Source organism: Trachurus japonicus, chromosome 6 (genome assembly GCF_045865225.1).
Source record: "Trachurus japonicus isolate A0001 chromosome 6, Traja_1.0".
In the NCBI taxonomy this organism is placed as follows: Eukaryota; Metazoa; Chordata; class Actinopteri; order Carangiformes; family Carangidae; genus Trachurus; species Trachurus japonicus.
Genome location: NC_140912.1, coordinates 33,711,490 through 33,729,557, shown reverse-complemented (window position 1 = coordinate 33,729,557; position 18,068 = coordinate 33,711,490). Strand labels below are relative to the sequence as shown.

General features: G+C 40.9%; 1 protein-coding gene across 2 annotated transcripts in view; it reads left to right on the top strand.

Moving 5' to 3' along the window:
- wasla (WASP like actin nucleation promoting factor a) overlaps nucleotides 1-13,354 on the top strand; it is a 40,633-nt gene extending 27,279 nt beyond the window's left edge. The window contains exons 6-11 of one of the 2 annotated variants that reach the window (XM_085780268.1): nucleotides 2,809-3,040; nucleotides 4,140-4,182; nucleotides 6,388-6,541; nucleotides 8,721-9,403; nucleotides 10,919-11,027; nucleotides 12,327-13,354. In XM_085780268.1, coding sequence (XP_085636394.1) covers nucleotides 2,809-3,040; nucleotides 4,140-4,182; nucleotides 6,388-6,541; nucleotides 8,721-9,403; nucleotides 10,919-11,027; nucleotides 12,327-12,388 — 1,283 coding nt within the window. In that variant the 3' untranslated portion in view covers nucleotides 12,389-13,354. The remainder of the gene's footprint in view (nucleotides 1-2,808; nucleotides 3,041-4,139; nucleotides 4,183-6,387; nucleotides 6,542-8,720; nucleotides 9,404-10,918; nucleotides 11,028-12,326) is intronic. The other variant, XM_085780269.1, reaches the window with a different exon arrangement.
- Nucleotides 13,355-18,068: the final 4,714 nt, after the last annotated feature.

Sequence of the window (18,068 nt, the reverse complement as noted above, 5' to 3'; positions counted from 1 at the left end):
GGGTGTCACGATTCTCCAAATCTTTGATTCGATTTGATTTTCGATTTTAGGGTCACGATTCGATTCTCGATTTTTCTTACAGCACAGAGGCCTATGCCATTTTCAGACTAGTCTAGTCTACGGTCATTGGTTTTATTCATCACATTTTGTACAGAAAATCTTATTTCAAAAGATGGGCTACATACAAGTGATGCAATTTCCATAATATATCACATTAGGCACTAATGGTCAAATTTAAATAATTTATTTACAATATAAAACAAAATAAATGAGAGGTCACAGAGGGTGCATGCCATCCAGTGACTCTTTTTGGTTACAGCAGTGTGCACTACTTTCGTCGATCCTCTTTTTGACCTCGATGCTCGAGACCATGAAATAATTTCGATCGATTTCGATAAAAAATCGAAATCGTGACACCCCTAATTACCAGGAACTGTCCGGTCTAAGAACAAGGAGACAGGATGATGAATCTGATTTGGTGCAGAGTGTCTTTACAAAGTTTGTACCAAATATTGAGTTTAATTAATCTTGGTAAAAGAAGAGAAAAAAAAAGCTTTTCGGTCGGTACCACAGAATAACTCATCTCTGAGACTCCAGCCTCCACAGAACCAGCTGAGGAAACCTCCGGAGTTGGCGGTGTTGGCGGTGTTGGCGGAGTTGGCGGAGTTGGCGGGGTCTGTGGGGTCGGGGCGAGCCTGTTGATCTGGTCATAGACATCTAGTAATATTCATGGGGAGTCCAGGGATTTGGAGCAGGATTAGCAGTAGATTAGTGATTATGTCAGATGCTGCTGCTGTTTGCGGAGATTACGAGGGATTCGAGGACTGAATGGCTCCGGCCGGCAGGAGAGGAGAGGAGAGAGGGAGCGCTGCTTGACATTAGTGTTAGAAAACATGGAGAAGAAAAGCTCAGAGTGAACTGTTGGGGAACATGAAACACAACAGAGTTCATACCAGCTCTTTGACACGTTGATCCCTCTGGTGTCAGGGATTATTAAAGTCACTCTGGTTTGTAGAGCAGTTAATGACCAGCCCCAACACACACAACCAGAGTCAGAGTGTCTGAACCCAAAAAACATTGAGTTCAATCTCTAGAAAAAGGAGTTTCAGGCTTTAGCAGGTTAAGCCAAGCCAAGTAAATAAGTATGATTATATACAGTATATGCCTGGTAATTTGAGTAGAAACTTCCCCCTTCTTGTTCCTCATCTTTAGCTTTGGCAGAACTCTGACAGATTGAGTTTTTTTGCATTAGGAGGAGATCTTTCTGACTTGAAAACATGAAGAACAAAGAATAAGTTGACTAAACTGAAGGAGAACATCACAGTTTATGTTGCAAATCCAAAGATGGATGTGGTGCCGTCATCTTGAAAATAGTCTGATCAGCCTATAACGTGTTGCAAACTGGATTAGAGGCGGTCATATACATGTGAAACTATGGTGGTGCAAATTAAATTAAATGTTAATTTGCTATTACAAATAATGGATTACAACATTAATGTGAAAACAAGTTGAGTAAATGTCGTTTTGACATTTGGCAAAACGCTATTTCCTGAGTTCTGACCTTAAACTCTTTAGGATTTCCACCTTACCTCAGCTCCATGTGTCCCTTAGCTGCAGCTCCAGAGTCCTAGTTCTGGTTAAACCAATGTCTAGTAACTAGTTCCAGGGAGAATGGAGCGTCTCTTGGCTGAAAACCAACCTTGTAAGATCAGAGCCTCCGACCCGGTGTCCCAGCTCTCGTCTCCATGGCGACACCGCCACACAAACGTAACGCGCTAACCCGTAACCCGTAATCTCTTTTTGTTTATGACAGATAAGACTACACAGATATACACATGGTAACATGGTAGATGATAAATAACCTTATCCACCGCTCCATGGATTCATTTCTCATTGAAAACAAATGCACATGGAGGAGAGGAGGGTTAGAGACACAGAGGAGACATCTGAGACTTGTAGCCAGTTGATTTCCTGCTGGTTTATCTTCATATTTCTTATATTTTGGTCGTTATGAACGTGTAAATGTGTTAAATGACTTTTCTATGTGGCACCACAGGGTTTTCTTAATAATGATGATGCTCAAATCTAAAGTTTATCTGGAGAGGAGGTCGATCCTCCAGGAGAAAGACATTTGGTAACACTTTACTTGAATAGGTATTCATAAGATTGACATAACACTGTCATAACCATGACATAACAGCTGTCATAAACATCAATGAATACTTATGACAGCTGTCGTTAAGTGTCATTCGGTAAGTTATGTCACTTTTGATGCAAAGTTGACATTGTTTGAGATGTCCTTGTTATGAGAACTTGACATAATTTTTAAAGTTTGGCAATTAGGTCTGCTATGACAGTTTAAATTGTCTTTATGTCAAGTTGTCAGAACAAAAAATCTCAAACAATGTCAATTTACAACTTTTATGTTATGTGTGTAGGTACTACAGATGGAAATTAGCTGGGAGCTAAATCTGGTGCAACCATCTTTTCATTTTTTTCCTTTAAATGGTTAATGTAATTGCACATTGTCCCTTATTAAACTAATAAACTAAACTAAACTTTGCATCAAAAGTGACATAACTTACTGAATGACACTTAACGACAGCTGTCATAAGTATTCACTGATGTTTATGACAGCTGTTATGTCAATCTTATGAATACCTATTCAAGTAAAGTGTTACCAGACATTTCTATACATAACAACACAGCTTCTATACAGTCAGCCACAGCTCATGTACTTCTCTTCTCTTCCCGACCCCCCACTCTCCCACTCTCCCACTCTCCCACTCTCCCCCCACTGTCTTCCAGGCCCGGCTCTGCCCATGGCCACAGTGGACATCAAGAACCCGGAGATCAACAACGTGAGATTCCACTCCAACTCCCACCACGGCCACCAGCAGCAGCAGCAGCAGCAGCAGCAGCAGCCGTACCACCTCAACAACATGCTGAGCCACGGCGGCCTCAACCGCAAGGACAAGAAGACCAAAGGCAAGAAGAAGAAGCTGACCAAGGCCGACATCGGCACGCCCAGCAACTTCCAGTGAGTCTCAGTCCACCGTCTGTGCTGCAGCAGAGTGAATGACACACACACCAGTCTGTTGTGTTGGTTATGATGCAAAAATGATAAAACATTGGATTTAAAGTCCGATTTTTGAATGAACTTTATAATATATTTAGATTCTAAACACTTTGATTATAATCTGTGTTTGATAACAAAAGTTTCTTCAAGTTAATTTCAAAGATTGAAGGAAAAACTGACTTTATGATACTAGATAACAGATTTCCGAAGCTCTTTATTCACCTTATTCACATAAACCATTAAAAACATAACACATTCATTTATTTATTTATTAAGTTAGCTGATGTTTTCTTGATTAATCAATTAATCAGTTGTGTTGGTTATGATGCAAAATGATAAAACATTGGATTAAAAGTCAGATTTTTGAATGAATTTTAACTGAAGGTGCATTTAGTTAAAAAATATTTAGATTCTCAGCATTTTAAACATTGTTTGTGATTAATAACAAAAGTTTTTTCAAGTTAATTTTGAATGAAAAACTGACTTTGTGATACAAACAGATTTACAAAGCTCTTTATTCACATAAACCATTAAAAACAGAACACATTCATTCATTTATTAAGTTACCTGATGTTTTCTTGATTAATCAATGAATCATTTTGTCAGAAAATAACTCCTCAGTCTTCTGGGTAAATTTGTTGTTTCCATGGTGAAGCTCAGATTTTCTCTTGTGTTTTTTTGTGCTAAATCCTGCACAGCACAACCAACGCTGGAGTTCCTCTGGAGACGTTGAAAAGTTTTAAGGAGGAAAAAAAACTCAAACAGCTTTGGTTTAAAAAGTTTAAAAATAAGTAAATAAATAGAAATTAAAAAGTTTGGAGGTTTTGAACGCAGCAGTTTTTCAGCCTCGGACCTGAAACATGTTGAGTGTGAGAGCAGCGTTGAATGAACACACTGTCCCTGTGACTGGTGTATGAGTGTGTGTGTGTGTGTGGGCTCGGTGTTTAACATGCACACACATGGTCGCCCACGTGCACATGCTAAATAGTTGATGCATTTCTGTACGTGTGTGTGTGTGTGTGTGTGTGATCTCACCACATATCTGTCCCGTCTTCTTCAGGCACATCGGTCACGTGGGCTGGGATCCCAACACAGGTTTTGATGTGAGTACCCCTCCACACACACACACACACACACTTTTCTCACACACACACACACACACACACACACACTTTTCTCACACACTTTTCTCACACATACACACACACACACACACAGCAGCACAATAGAAACCTGTGTGGCGGCGGCGGCGGCCTGATGACATCACACAATAGGCTGTTGTTGCTCCGCTGCAGAGAGAGAATCAGCTGCACACGCCACAGACGGTCATTAAGGAGTTAATTAAAACAAACAAACAAACAAACAAACAGAACCCTCTGAGGATCCAGTTTGATAAGAAACTCTAAAAGTTTTATTGATTCTTTTCCTCTGAAGTGGTTTTGAAACAGAAAATAAAAACCTGCAGCTCTGAGCTTCTGTAAATCTGCAGCTCGTTGTCGATGTTATTATTAAAATTCTTGGTGCTGTAACAGAAATGAATTAACACTGAGCCTTGAATTAGAGAGAATTTAGCCTGAGACGCTGTAAAAACACAACTCAGCAGCTTTTATCCAGCAAAAACTCTGTTTAAAGGACAATTCCGGGCTGTATGTTCCTAACATTTTAGGTCTAAAAGAAGCAATCTGTAGATTTTCAGTGTAATGTCTCCTGTTTTGCGGTAGTTGTGTCTGTCCCCGCATCGCCACGGCAGCAGCGATGAATGGGAGCGGATTGAAGTTCTGCTGCTTAGGCTGTTTCCATCCCTCAAAGCCACAGACAGCGTCAGACGGCGACTCAAACATGCACCCAGAAGTTTATTTACTTCGAGCAAGTCAAGAGTTGATATTCCTGTGTTTATGACACAAACGGGAGCGTCCGACTGCACGTGAACACACCGAGCGCAATTAAACTGAAAATCTTCAGATTTCCTTCTTTTAGACCTAAAATGTTAGGAACATACAGCCCCGAGTTGAATTTGCCCGGAATTGTCCTTTAATGCTGTTGAATGCATCTTGAGTGGAGAGAAAAACAAGGAAACAGGCAGAAGCATCAGCGTCGTCCTGATGTTTGCAGCTGTAACTCGTCCAGCAGAGCAGCAGACGACAGCCGGTGGTTTTGTCCTCAGGTTGTAGTTACACGTTTCAGCCACTAGAGGTCAGACTGACTCTGTGTCTGCAGCAGGAAGCTCCGTTAATGCACTTTATTTTGAAAGGGAGTCGAGAACATGAAGAGAGGGAGAGAAGTCACAGATGAGGAGTCGGTGAAGTGTTGATGCACAAACATTTCTACAACCATCACATGTACTCGACAAATGAAAGTGTCAGAAACAAACCGAAACCACAAGATGTTTTTTAATAAAGGATGAAAATGGAAAAGAAGAAAATGAAAAATGAAAATATCGGAGGAACAGAAATGCAAACGGATGCACAAATAATTAAACTAAACTTTATGTGTTAAACGAACCCTCTGAGATTCAAGAGTATTCCTAGAATAATGAACTTTATGTTTATTCTAATAGTTGTAATATCTGTTTTGACATCAGCATGTTTCACAAGGCTTTTCTGACCTGAACTCAAAACTAAAGCTCTTGTGGAAACAAACATTTACTGATGTGGATGAACTGGTGGGATTTGGTGTCTGTGATGTTTAGGTTCATAAAAATGGTGCAACATGTCTACGTTGTATTTTTATTACAAAGGTAATAAATAGAAATGACACCAGAGAGACGATGCTGTTTTGGGACAAACAGAGGAATAACAACAAAAGATAAAGTTTTATTTGATTTGATTTGATTTGATCAACTTTATTAATCCCAGAGGGCAATTCTGTTCGGCAGTCCACCAAGAACAATAATAATAATAATACAAGCTCATCCACAACAGCACATCAATACAAACTCAACAATACAGACTCATCCACATTCATACATATGCACAGGTGCTAGTTTGTATTTACAATGTCAGTGGAAGCAAAACATGACCTTTGTCTCCCGTTTGGCCTTCCAGCGTGTAAAAAATAAAATAAATAAATCAAAAATTAAAAATCAGAATCAAAAATAGATCAATAAATGAATAATCAAAAGTAAAGATAAAAAATTATTATTTCCACAAGCTTGGGTCTAGATTTAAGAGTCTGATAGCAGACGGGATGAATGATCTGGAGTAACGGTTAGTTTTCCGTAGTGGCGTTTTAAACTGAGATCCAACTCTGCACATGTTGTTTCCTTTAATAAAACCTTTCTCTCTCTCTCTCTCTTGATGCGGCTGCAGCTGAACAACCTGGACCCGGAGCTGAAGAACCTGTTCGACATGTGCGGCATCTCGGAGGCTCAGCTGAAGGACAGAGAGACGTCCAAGGTCATCTACGACTTCATCGAGAAGAAGGGAGGAGTGGAGGCGGTGAAGAACGAGCTGAGGAGGCAGGGTGAGTCCAACCTGATTGGTCAGATTTTGCCTTTAGTCTGCTAATTATGGGATTTTTTTTTTAAATCTAATTTTCGTCTTTTTCTACTCCGGAGAAAAGAGTAAAAACACCTACTGCTATGACTATAGGGATTATGGCAATGGGCCAGTTTGCCAACATGTTGAACTATCCCTTTAATCTACTGATAGAAAACTCTCCTTTACTGTATTTAGTGTGAATGCTGAAAGCAAATATCAAATTGTGCAGCTTTTTCTGGACATTATCGAAATGACTTTTCTCTTTTCAACTATTTATACTTTTTAAAATATTCAAATGGTTCAGATTTTTTTGTCCCATAGGAAATACATCGGAACAGTTTTCAAACTCTGAAACTACTGCTCCTACTTTGAACCTCATTTGCTTCCACATACTTTCACCTACAGACTTCATTCAAATTCTGATCTGTAGACAAACTTCTAATATATTCAACCTGTGTACAACTTTTTCATAGCTTGTACCGTTTTTGAGATAAATCCTTTAAAAGCACATAAGCATTTCTGACTGATTTCACACTTTTAAATGAGTGTGTATTGCGTTTGGCTAGAGTGAGTGACATCATCGTCAGAGTGCAGGAGAGCCAAAAAAGCGACTGGAACTTTTCTTCTTAAACTGCCACCAAAGCGACAAATGACACTCTACACACAAGAATTTGGAAACAGTTTGTAGCCACACTTGTCTTCTGTCTCAAAATGTTGTCAAAAATGCACAGAGACTTAGAGAATAACTTTATATTATATTTTTTAAACGCAGCTAGGGAACTCTCTGCTCCCATTCACCCTAGTTCATTTTTTTTTTCAGAGCCGAGCAGATGGAGCTCCAGTTTGTAACTCGCTGTAAATGGCATTATACTTTGTTTAAATTCACCAAAAACAGTCACACCTTGCACAGAAGTCCCCTATTTCTACTTCTTGCTTATATTTATACTATTCTGTTAAACTTTCAGCTATTGTTGAATAATCTCACATTCATGAAAGTCTCAACCTCCCATTACCTCAAGTATTGCTATAGTCCAGTGGTTAAGGTGGCTGCTTGCCAACCCCAAGGTCATGGGCTCATCTCTTGTTAGTGTATCAACCTCTTCTAACTGTAACTACCACCACTTGGTCTGGCTTATTTTCAGATCTTGCATGAGCAACCTTGATAATGCATACATGCCCCCCACCTTTTCTCTTTACCTCTTTCTGTCTCGGTTTATTAACATGTTTCTTGTTTATACCGCTGCTCTAAGACAACTGAGTGCTCTCTGTTGCCTAGTGGCAGAGTAAAGGTCTACGGACCATGAGCTCGTGGGTTCGATTCCTCCCTTGGTCGTACCTTTGCATGTTGATCACTACTTGCACTATTTGTCAATTGACCTATGGCTAAGCCACGCCCCGAAATTCGATGAGCCAATCACAGTGCGCATAGCTAGCCCATACACTCGGACATTCTCTGCTTCCACATCCATTGAAATGCATTGCAGTAGGTCAGTTTTCATTCGGTTTTCTGTTTTTTCTTGACATTTTAAGTTTAAAATGGTCAAACGGTGTGCATGGGGGACATGCAACTCTGACACTAGATACCCCGAGAGGCTGGGCGACGGGGTGGATTTTTTTTTTACCTTTTCCCAAGCCACATCTCAACCAAGAGAAGTGTCTGCTCTGGATAAAGTTATGCAGTAGACCACAACACCAACTAAACATAGATAAACTTAACAAGGATGTCTACATCTGTTCTAAGTTAAGTCAACAACGTATGTGAGGCAACATATTGTCAGAGATGTTTAGATGTTAGCCAGCATCACAACTAAGCATAAAGTCCGCTAGCTTAATGCTAACGTATAATGTAAAACTCCATAGACAGGCTAACAGAAATTAGCCCGTCGCTATCAGTGTTTCGTGGCAAACAGCAGCCATAGCAGTAAAGCTAAGTGAAGTTTTGGTGACTTCCAGATGATATTTAATCTTTCTGTCTCCAAAAATCATCAGTTGCCTGCTGTGGGCTTCGCCATAGGTCAATTGTGTTTGCTAATTCAGCGCTGGCGTTCAGCTGCTTTCAGCATTCACACGTTTTTCCTTCAGGAAGTACAATGTCTAGTTGTTTATTATTGATCCACTGGTTGATTGACACCTGTATGACATCATCCTCCTCTCTCCCGCAGCCCCCCCTCCGCCTCCTTCCCGTGGCGGCGGAGCCCCTCCCCCTCCCCCCCCGCCGCCCCACCACCACACCTCCTCCTCCTCTCAGGCCCCGCCCCCTCCCCCTCCTCCCCCCTCCAGAGGCGGCCGCGGAGCCCCTCCCCCTCCTCCTCCGTCCAGAGCCCCGGCCGCCGCCCCCCCTCCCCCTCCCCCCTCCAGACCGGGAACTCTGGGAGCTCCGCCTCCCCCGCCGCCGCCGCCCACCCGGGGGGGAGGAGGAGGTCACCAGCCCCCCCCTCCCCCCCAGCATCACCACCACCATCATCATCATCATCACCACCAGGCTCCGCCCCCTCCTCCTCCGCCTGCGCACGCCTCCATCGCCCCCCAGGCCCCGCCCCCCCCACCGCCACCACCAGCCCAGCAGTCTCCGGTCTCCGCCCCCGCCCCTCCTCCTCCTCCTCCTCCCCCCCCTCCCCCGCCCGGCCCCCCTCCCCCTCCAGAGCTGGACGGCGGCGGCGGCGGCGGAGACTCGCCTCACTCGCCCACTCCGCCCGGCGGGAAGTCGTCGTCGGCGCTGCTGGAGCAGATCCGAGGGGGAACGCAGCTGAAGAAGGTGGAGCAGAACAACCGGGCGCCGGCGTCCAGCAGCGGCGGCCGCGACGCGCTGCTCGACCAGATCCGCCAGGGGATCCAGCTCAAGACCGTGAGAGAAACATCCGTAACCACCAGTGTTAAAGTTCCCCTAAAGAGGCATTTTAAAATTTGTAAAAAAAAAAGGGTTTCCCGCAGACTGAGACTTTAATAAAACAAACAACGTTTCGGTCCACAAGACCTTATTCAAGCAGAGATTAAAAAAAAAAAAAAAAAGCAAGAAAATCTGCTTGAAAAAGGTCTTGTGGACCGAAACGTTGTTTGTTTTATTAAAGTCTCTTGCAAGTGATTTGACAGTGTGCGGCAGGCGCATAGGCAGGAGTGGGCCTGGCCGGGCCAGTGCCGCCCACACGAATCACTGGCCCGCCCGTCCACGTTTCATAAGAAGAAAAAATTTATTGATTAAATTAAATTAACTGCAGTTAATCGATCGTTTTCAATGGGAGATGTTCTGTGAAATATAAACAAACAAGGCCGACAGATGTAGCGGATCTCTGTTTAAAACGTTGGTGCAGCCAGCAAGGGAGAGAGGAGGTGAAAAGAAACAATGTTACCTGTTGTATAATACTGGACTCAGCCATGTAGCACGGTCGCTAAAACACAGAGACCAGTGAGTAACGAGTAAAAAAAAAGCTGCAGACACTGATAACTGATCACTGCCTGAAGAGTTTGAAAGTAGCCTCTAACTTCATGAACGCAGCTCAAACAGACCCGGTGCCTCAGCACGGTGACGCTTTGATAAATACAGCTGATCCGTGCTGGTTTACAGTATCATCCTGTATCTATTAGCCGGTCGCTACCGGAGCAAATTTAAAAAAAAAAAAAAAAAAAAAGTTTCCTGTAGCCTACTACAGCTGATCAGCTGACATGTGGTCAAGACGTAGCTACAGTCACAGTCACAGGTGCATTTTTATATGTATGAAAGGTGCTATACAAATAAATAAAGTTTGAAGTAAAGTTCAACCTCAGAGCTGTCTGTCCTCAGACTGTCCTGACCTGTCCCTGAACATCACACAGGGACAACATGGAGCTGCCTGTGTGATTAGTTACTGAGTTTTATTGTTTACATAGGTACAGTTAAATACAGTTTATCATCATAGTGGCAGGAAAGATCATTTCATCTGTATGTATCAAATATTGTGTCAAGAGCAAGTTACAAAAAAAAAGAGAAAAAAGTTGTGCAATAAAATGGTTAACAGTGATGTGCGCTATATGGAATGCACTACTGTCCTTCTGAGAAAAGATGGCCCATCCAATTTTGTACTGGCCGACCCAAAATCAAAATTCTGCCTACGCCACTGGTGTGCGGAAGAGCCTTTTTTCCTTTGTTCACTCCTATCCTATGCTCCAACGCACCTGTTTTTCAAGATTTTTTAGGTGTGCATCAGCCTCCACACCTTGATTTTAAAATTTGTAAAAATGCTCTGCTATGACTATTTTTTTTTATTGTTAATAATTTCAAAACATTTCAAAAAGGGCATTTTTGGTTTAGGGGGTCTTTAAAAAACAGGAAGTGAAGCGCTCTGAACATCTGTAACATCTGTAACATCTGTGTGTGTGTGTCCAGGTTCCCGATCTCCCCGAGTCCGGACCACCGACGCCGGCTTCGACCGCCGGCATCGTGGGCGCTCTCATGGAAGTGATGCAGAAGAGGAGCAAAGCCATCCATTCCTCAGGTGAGCGACGACGTCACCGTCTCACCTGAGCTGAGGCCGTTTCCTAGGAAACACAGGAAGTTAAAGAGGCTGGAGAGTTAAAATCTGAGCCTGTGACGTCAGAATAAGAGGAAACACGTTAGCTTTTTACTTCTGGCCGTCGCATTAAGCTTCAGATACGGTAGAAAAGGAGTTTATATGTAAAGATTATCTCACTGAACTGAACTTTTAAGTATCATAAACTCATGGAACCAGCGCTGTGATGAACTTCAGCCCTGGATCAACTCTTATTTGTCTGGTTTTATCCACAAGTTTAACTTTAACTTTAACGTCATCTATGATCAAAACCGGAAGCCAGTTTTGCATTTCCGGTGGAATTGTACGTTTACGTTTCCATGGTTTTCAGTCGTTGTCATAGTTGCGGTAAACGCATGAATCTATTAAAGCAGAAGTAAGCGATCCGGTCGTTTTGGCTAATGCTGCGTTCCAGGCAGGCTTTTGAAACCGTAAATTACAGCTTCAAGTCACGACTTACGACTTTGTAGCGTTCCAGGCAACCCACTCGTGTTTTTCCGACCTGTTTTACCTGTGAAAGTCACTATAACGGCCACTCGTAACTTCCGACCCGTGAACTCGTACCAGGTCGAACTGATACAACTTCACAGGTCGGAAAAACACGAGTTACGAGTTGCCTTGAACGCACCATAACAGTCCTCGTCCCTACGTCACCACATTCACGGCGTCCCTTGGCTGCACACACAGCCCTGCATGCCGTTCTCTCTCCTCATTGGATAAAAACTGTAGGATACAAGGAAAGTTTTCTCCTGGGCTCAGAGCAGAGCAGAGTGACTGACAGACCCGTGTTTCAGACCAAACACTCTATAGAAGTGATTGCTGTCAGAAGATACAACTATTTAAGACTTATATTAACACAAATATATCGCTTACTTCTGCTTTAACGCTGGTTTTTAACACGGATGTCAATTTGTGTGATATGCATCGTTAAAAGCTGGTGTGATGATCCATGCGTTTTGCAGATTTACGACTACCGAAACCATGGAAACGTAAACATAAAATTCCACCGGAAGAGCAAAACCGGCTTACGTTTTTGACGTTCAGAAAAAGGTGGATATCTTTGGGTTTTTAAGATCAAATGTGTTCACCGGTGAAGTTTGGAGATGGATGCACCTTTGGCTAGGCTATGCTAGGCTAGCAGTTTCCCCTTGTTTCCAGTGTTTGTGCTAAGCTAAGTTAGCCACTCGTCTCCCTTTTCTCTTTCTCTTTAATTGATCGTTTTTTCTTTCTTTGTTTTCTTCCCAGACGAAGACGAGGACGATGACGAAGACGAGGACTTCGAGGACGACGACGAGTGGGAAGACTAGTGACAACCCCCCCCCCACCCCGTCCTAAAACCCCACCCCCACCTCCCCCCTCCTGCACCTATCTCTTCTCTGACACTAAAATATCTTCTGAAAAAAAAAAAAAATCTTCCAGAATCTGACTAAAACCTGAAAAATGTAAATGTTGTAAGAATTTGCTGTATATTTATTTTTTGCCTTTACTTTTTTTTTGGCTATTTTGGGTTTTTTTTTATGATTATGATAATTAATCTGTGCAATACCTCATCCGTTAAACCTGCACCACCCTCCTCTTCCCCCCTCCTCTTCCTCCTCTTCCTCCTCGTGGATGTCCACTCATTAGGAAGCACTTAAATCTGTCATCAGCACAAACATGGAGACTCAACATTTCATCAATTTAATCATCAAAATTAATCAACCCGGTGCACCCTGGGAAATATTTATCATTTCTTCACTTCTTCACTTCTTCACTTCTTCTTCTTCGTCTTCATCACTGCTTCATTGAGAGAAACTTTTAAAAAGGGAGAGAGACGCAGGCGCGACCGAAAAACGGGCAGGATCCTCTGTTGTTTGGAGCAGCGGTCGCGTTTAATGCGAGATAACACTATTTTCTTACTTACCGTGCTTCTTTTTCATACCTTTTTTGGCGAGTTTCCTAATTATTATAATTATTATTATTATTATTATAATAATAATAATGCTTAAAAAAAAAAATCGTAGTTTTAGTCGTGTTATTTTTTCATGGAGACATTTCGTTGACCAAAACAATGGCGGCTCGTGGTGGTCGGCCTCTTCAACTCTTTATTTTTTACTTAATTAATTAAAGCCGTTTATTTTGCACACAGTTTGTATGATGATAGGTCAGTTTGGTGTTTTCTTTTTTTTCTTTTTTTTTTGGTGAGTGTGTCAGAAATGATTTGTATTTTATTTCCGACAGGTTACAGTGACAAACACTATATATTATTTTTTTTTAACGCTAAAGGTTTTGCCTTTTAAACGCGATTTTACAAACGTGACAGATGACAGATGATGTTCTCGCACGTTTTTCTTTTTCTTTTCTTTTTTTCTTTACAAAAACATTTCCACTCGCGTCGACTCTCACACACACTGTGGCGTTTTGTGGAATGACGATGGGAGTTTGTTTTGTTGTCGTTGTTGTTATTACTGTTGTTATTCCGCTGTCCGGTTGGATTTTTGTTACGTTCATTTTTTTGTTTTTTTTCCGCAGCAGCAGGAAGCGTCAGCAGCTCTGGTCAGTATTTAAAAAAAAACAACAAATATCACTACTACACACTACACAAGAAACAAAATAATAATAATAATAATGAAAATAACGCTAATAATAAATAAAAAAAATCATCCTCTTCCGTCCTCCTGTTAACAAACTATATAATTTTATGCAATGCGACTGTAAATGCCTCCTTCTGTGGAGAATAATAGAAAATAAATACATAAAAGAATAAAAAATAAAGCAAATAATGATAATGAACCAAATGTGGCATTTTTTGCGAGCAGCAGCAGCAGCAGCAGCAGCTTGTGGGTTCGGCGACGCCTTGTTGCGATCGTCCGTCTGCGAACGGCGCAAAGAAAAAGAAGTAAAAAAAATAAAAAACCGACGCTCGTTTTAACTGTTCGTCCGTTAAGAGTTTTTACCGTCCGTCCTTCAGCGCAGACGGGGTTAATGCTGCATCGAGAAGCCGAGATACTGACATCGAACCTGTGAAACGGGGTCGGGATGGGGAGGGGGAGGGGGAGGGAGAGGGTGGGGGGGGGGGCAATGAGAAGACTAAATTGTATACTTAAATAAATGTTAATATTTACAGAGAAACTTGTCTCTTGTTGTTTGTTCAGAAACGTTAACGACTTCCTGTTTGATTTTGATTTTAACTTTTTTAAAGCTTCATGTTTCCTTCTTTTTCTGTCTTTTATTTTGAAGAGCTGATCCATGAGAAGATCTAAAAAAAAAAAACCATCTCAGTGTAGTTTTCCATCTCCTCTCTCAGCTTCTCTCTGGAGCTCTGGTAACAACAGGTCGGTGTCAGCCAATCAGAAGAGAGGAGGAGGCTCTGAACCTCTCTTCTGATTGGCTGACTGTTTTCTAAAGCGATCCAATGAATAAACTGAACAGATTTCAGAATAAAACACTCAGAGAAACCAAATCCTGCAAGTTGTTGTTGGATGGTGTTGTCCAGGTGGTGAGGGGGCGGGGCTTAGTTGTGACATCACAAAGTGACAGGAAGTCCTGACGGCTGGTTTTAAGGCTCAGTTTCTGAATACAGGCTGTGTGCATTTCTCTGTGGACTGAGGCTTTGATACTTTCACAGTATTAATATAGAACCTAGAGCTGCTTTATAATCACACTACACATGGACATCTACCTTTATACTGTATGGAGCTTTAACACAAACATCTACCTTTATACCGTATGGAGCTTTAATACAAACATCTACCTTTATACTGTATGGAGCTTTAACACAAACATCTACCTTTATACTGTATGGAGCTTTAATACAAACATCTACCTTTATACTGTATGGAGCTTTAACACAAACATCTACCTTTATACTGTATGGAGCTTTAACACAAACATCTACCTTTATACTGTATGGAGCTTTAACACAAACATCTACCTTTATACTGTATGGAGCTTTAACACAAACATCTACCTTTATACTGTATGGAGCTTTAACACAAACATCTACCTTTATACTGTATGGAGCTTTAATACAAACATCTACCTTTATACTGTATGGAGCTTTAATACAAACATCTACCTTTATACTGTATGGAGCTTTAACACAAACATCTACCTTTATACTGTATGGAGTTATTTCTTCTGCTCTCACACGTGGACTCTTACGTGGTGAGTTCAGTGTCAGTCAGTTATTCACAGACTCTCTGTCGTGTCTCTCATCGCTCTCTAATCACTGGATTTTATTTCCCTCCAATTAAACATGAGCACTGAGAGTTAAGTGGCATTTTATTAAAGATGTGAAATGTTGTAATGAGTGGTCGCAGTAAACCCCTGAACACACACTCACGCACACAGGAACACACACACACATCCCTGAGGGGAGGCTTTGTTTACTCTGAACAGCTGTTTAATGAACTTTAGAGTGTGTGTCTGTCGACTGGATTAGAAAGTGATTCACACACAGATGGATTTGAAGCTCTGCCAGAACAACTCGGTTCACTATCTCACTTTAATGACACTGTAATTAAACTAAATGTAACAATCAGAGCAGCTTTACTGTTGTTGCTGTTGTGTCACTGTCGACTGCAGGACTGAACTTTAACAGATAAAACACATGAATTTAAACCCAAACATATAAATGCAATTTTTCCTATTATAGTTATAGTTAGTTATTATAGTTCCTAGTAACACTTTAGGCAAGGCAAGTTTATTTGTATAGCACATTTCCACAACAACATATTAGCAAAATGAGAACATAAAAAGCAAACATTATTTGAAAACAGACAAGAGAAAGAATTAAAACGGTTATTAAAAAAAAGAAGTAAAACAATTAATGAACTTTACAATAAGGGTCCCTTAATTAACATTAGTTAGTACATTATTAAGCATTAATTAACTGTTGACAGATATATTAAAATCCAATCCAATCCACTTAATTTGTATAGCACATTTTAAAAACAACAAAGTTACCAAAGTCAATAATAAATCATTATGTATTAGGATTAGGAAACACATTAAGTAATGTAGCCTGTTAAATAATGTTTACTACTCAAAGTTAGTTAATAAATTATTAAATAATAATAAAAGTTGAATAATATAATTAGTTATCATTATGTATGCATTACTCAGCTTTAATTAGCACATTTTTTTATATATTAATGCTTAATAATGTACTAACTAACGTTAATTAAGGGACCCTAATTGTAAAGTGTTACCTAGCTCCTAGTATTATATAACTTCTACCGAAAAGGATCAAGGACAAATTTGAGGTCCATTTGTTGTTTTATGGGTCATTAATAACTATTATACTCCACAGAAAGTCTTTATTGATTGAAATGTGTAATTAGCTGATGTTGTGGTGATTCTAATTCAGTGAAACTTTATAAAATTACAACTTTATTAAGAAAAACACAAAGTTTGAGGGGTAGAAAAACATGTATTTGCTCATTTACCTGTATATTTAGGTTTAAATTTCATTTTATTTTTGAAGGATTTACAGAGGAAAACGACCTGGGTCTTGACTTTGGTGGAAAATCATAATTTTTTCCTTTTGCAAAACAAGTTGAGAAGAAATCACTTGGACTTGCACAGTGTAAATCTGACGGTATCTGTCACCTGTGTGTGTGTGTGTGTGTGTGTGTGTGTGTGTGTGTTGACGGACAACGTGCAGCAGCTGCTTCACTGTGATCATGTAACATCTCTGTGGGTCGTAGTGGAGTGTAATCCCTCTGTGAGTGGCCTGTTATGAGACAACACAGTGGGCTGATCCTCTGTGTGTCAACACACACTCTGTTTATTTATAATTACACATTACACAAGCTCAGCATATCACATACAGTTACATTTATTTAAAATAACAACTTCACTCAGACAAACCTGGAACTGAATGTGATTTTGTGAAATATTTACAGTCAGGATCAAAATACAGTTTCAATCAAATAAAGTTCATTTTAGTTTCCGTTTATTTTTATTGTTTTATGATATTCACTTTCTGTTTTCAATCCAGAATTCAGTGAAAACAAATAATTTCATTTAAGTTTCTATAAACAGAATTGATTCGGATCATCAATTAACATCAACCCAAGTAACGATGCAGTTTCTTGATCAGTTGAAGAGAAAACGGAAAGTTAAAAGCAGCAAACGACTGAAACTGAGGACAAATCTGAGCTTAAAGGGATACGCCAACATTTTTTTTTTTTAACGTGTCTTGCCTCACTCCTGAGTCCATGACCAGCAGATAGATACCATCCTTTCCACTGTGCGTGCAGTAACAAGGGAGATAGAGCCGTATCACCCGTAATTAGCTTAGCTCAAACACTGGAAGTGTATGGGTAGTGTTAGCCTGCCTCCACCTAAAGTCGCTAATTAGCTTAGCTCAAACACTGGAAGTGTATAGGTAGTGTTAGCCTGCCTCCACCTAAAGTCATCAGAGAAACTCTTCAGCAACTCTAAAGGGAAACCGGCGGGCCGATCTTCGTCTCAGAGCTGACAAAACTCTCCGGTAAGGCATCCTGAGTGGTCAAATGCCGCTAACGGGACCAGATCGGTCAAAACGGAGGGTTCAAGCAAAGACGGTTTATTTTGGTTCAAGCTAGCTACATCGAGGGTAGGTTAGCTTCCTATTTCAAAGTAAAAGCACAAATTCTATCGTCATGGTTTTCTGTATGTAAAGGGCAACGGGTGTTTTATTTTGTGAAAGTAACTGGAAGTGCGTTGGTCACAACGGCTAGCTTGAGTAGCGTCAAATTCGTCAGAACAAAATTGTAAACAGCTGGTATTTAGACAAATTAACGACACACTGCTGATCTAAACGGCTACTTTCTCGCCTAAAAATGTTTGAAATGTCGATTAAGTGATATATTTACAGAGTTTAGTGCTAAAATTTAATTTCGGCTCGGGTAGGAGGCAGGCTAACACTACCCATACACTTCCAGTGTTTGAGCTAAGCTAATTACGGGCGATACGGCTCTATCTCCCTTGTTACTGCACGCACAGTGGAAAGGATGGTGT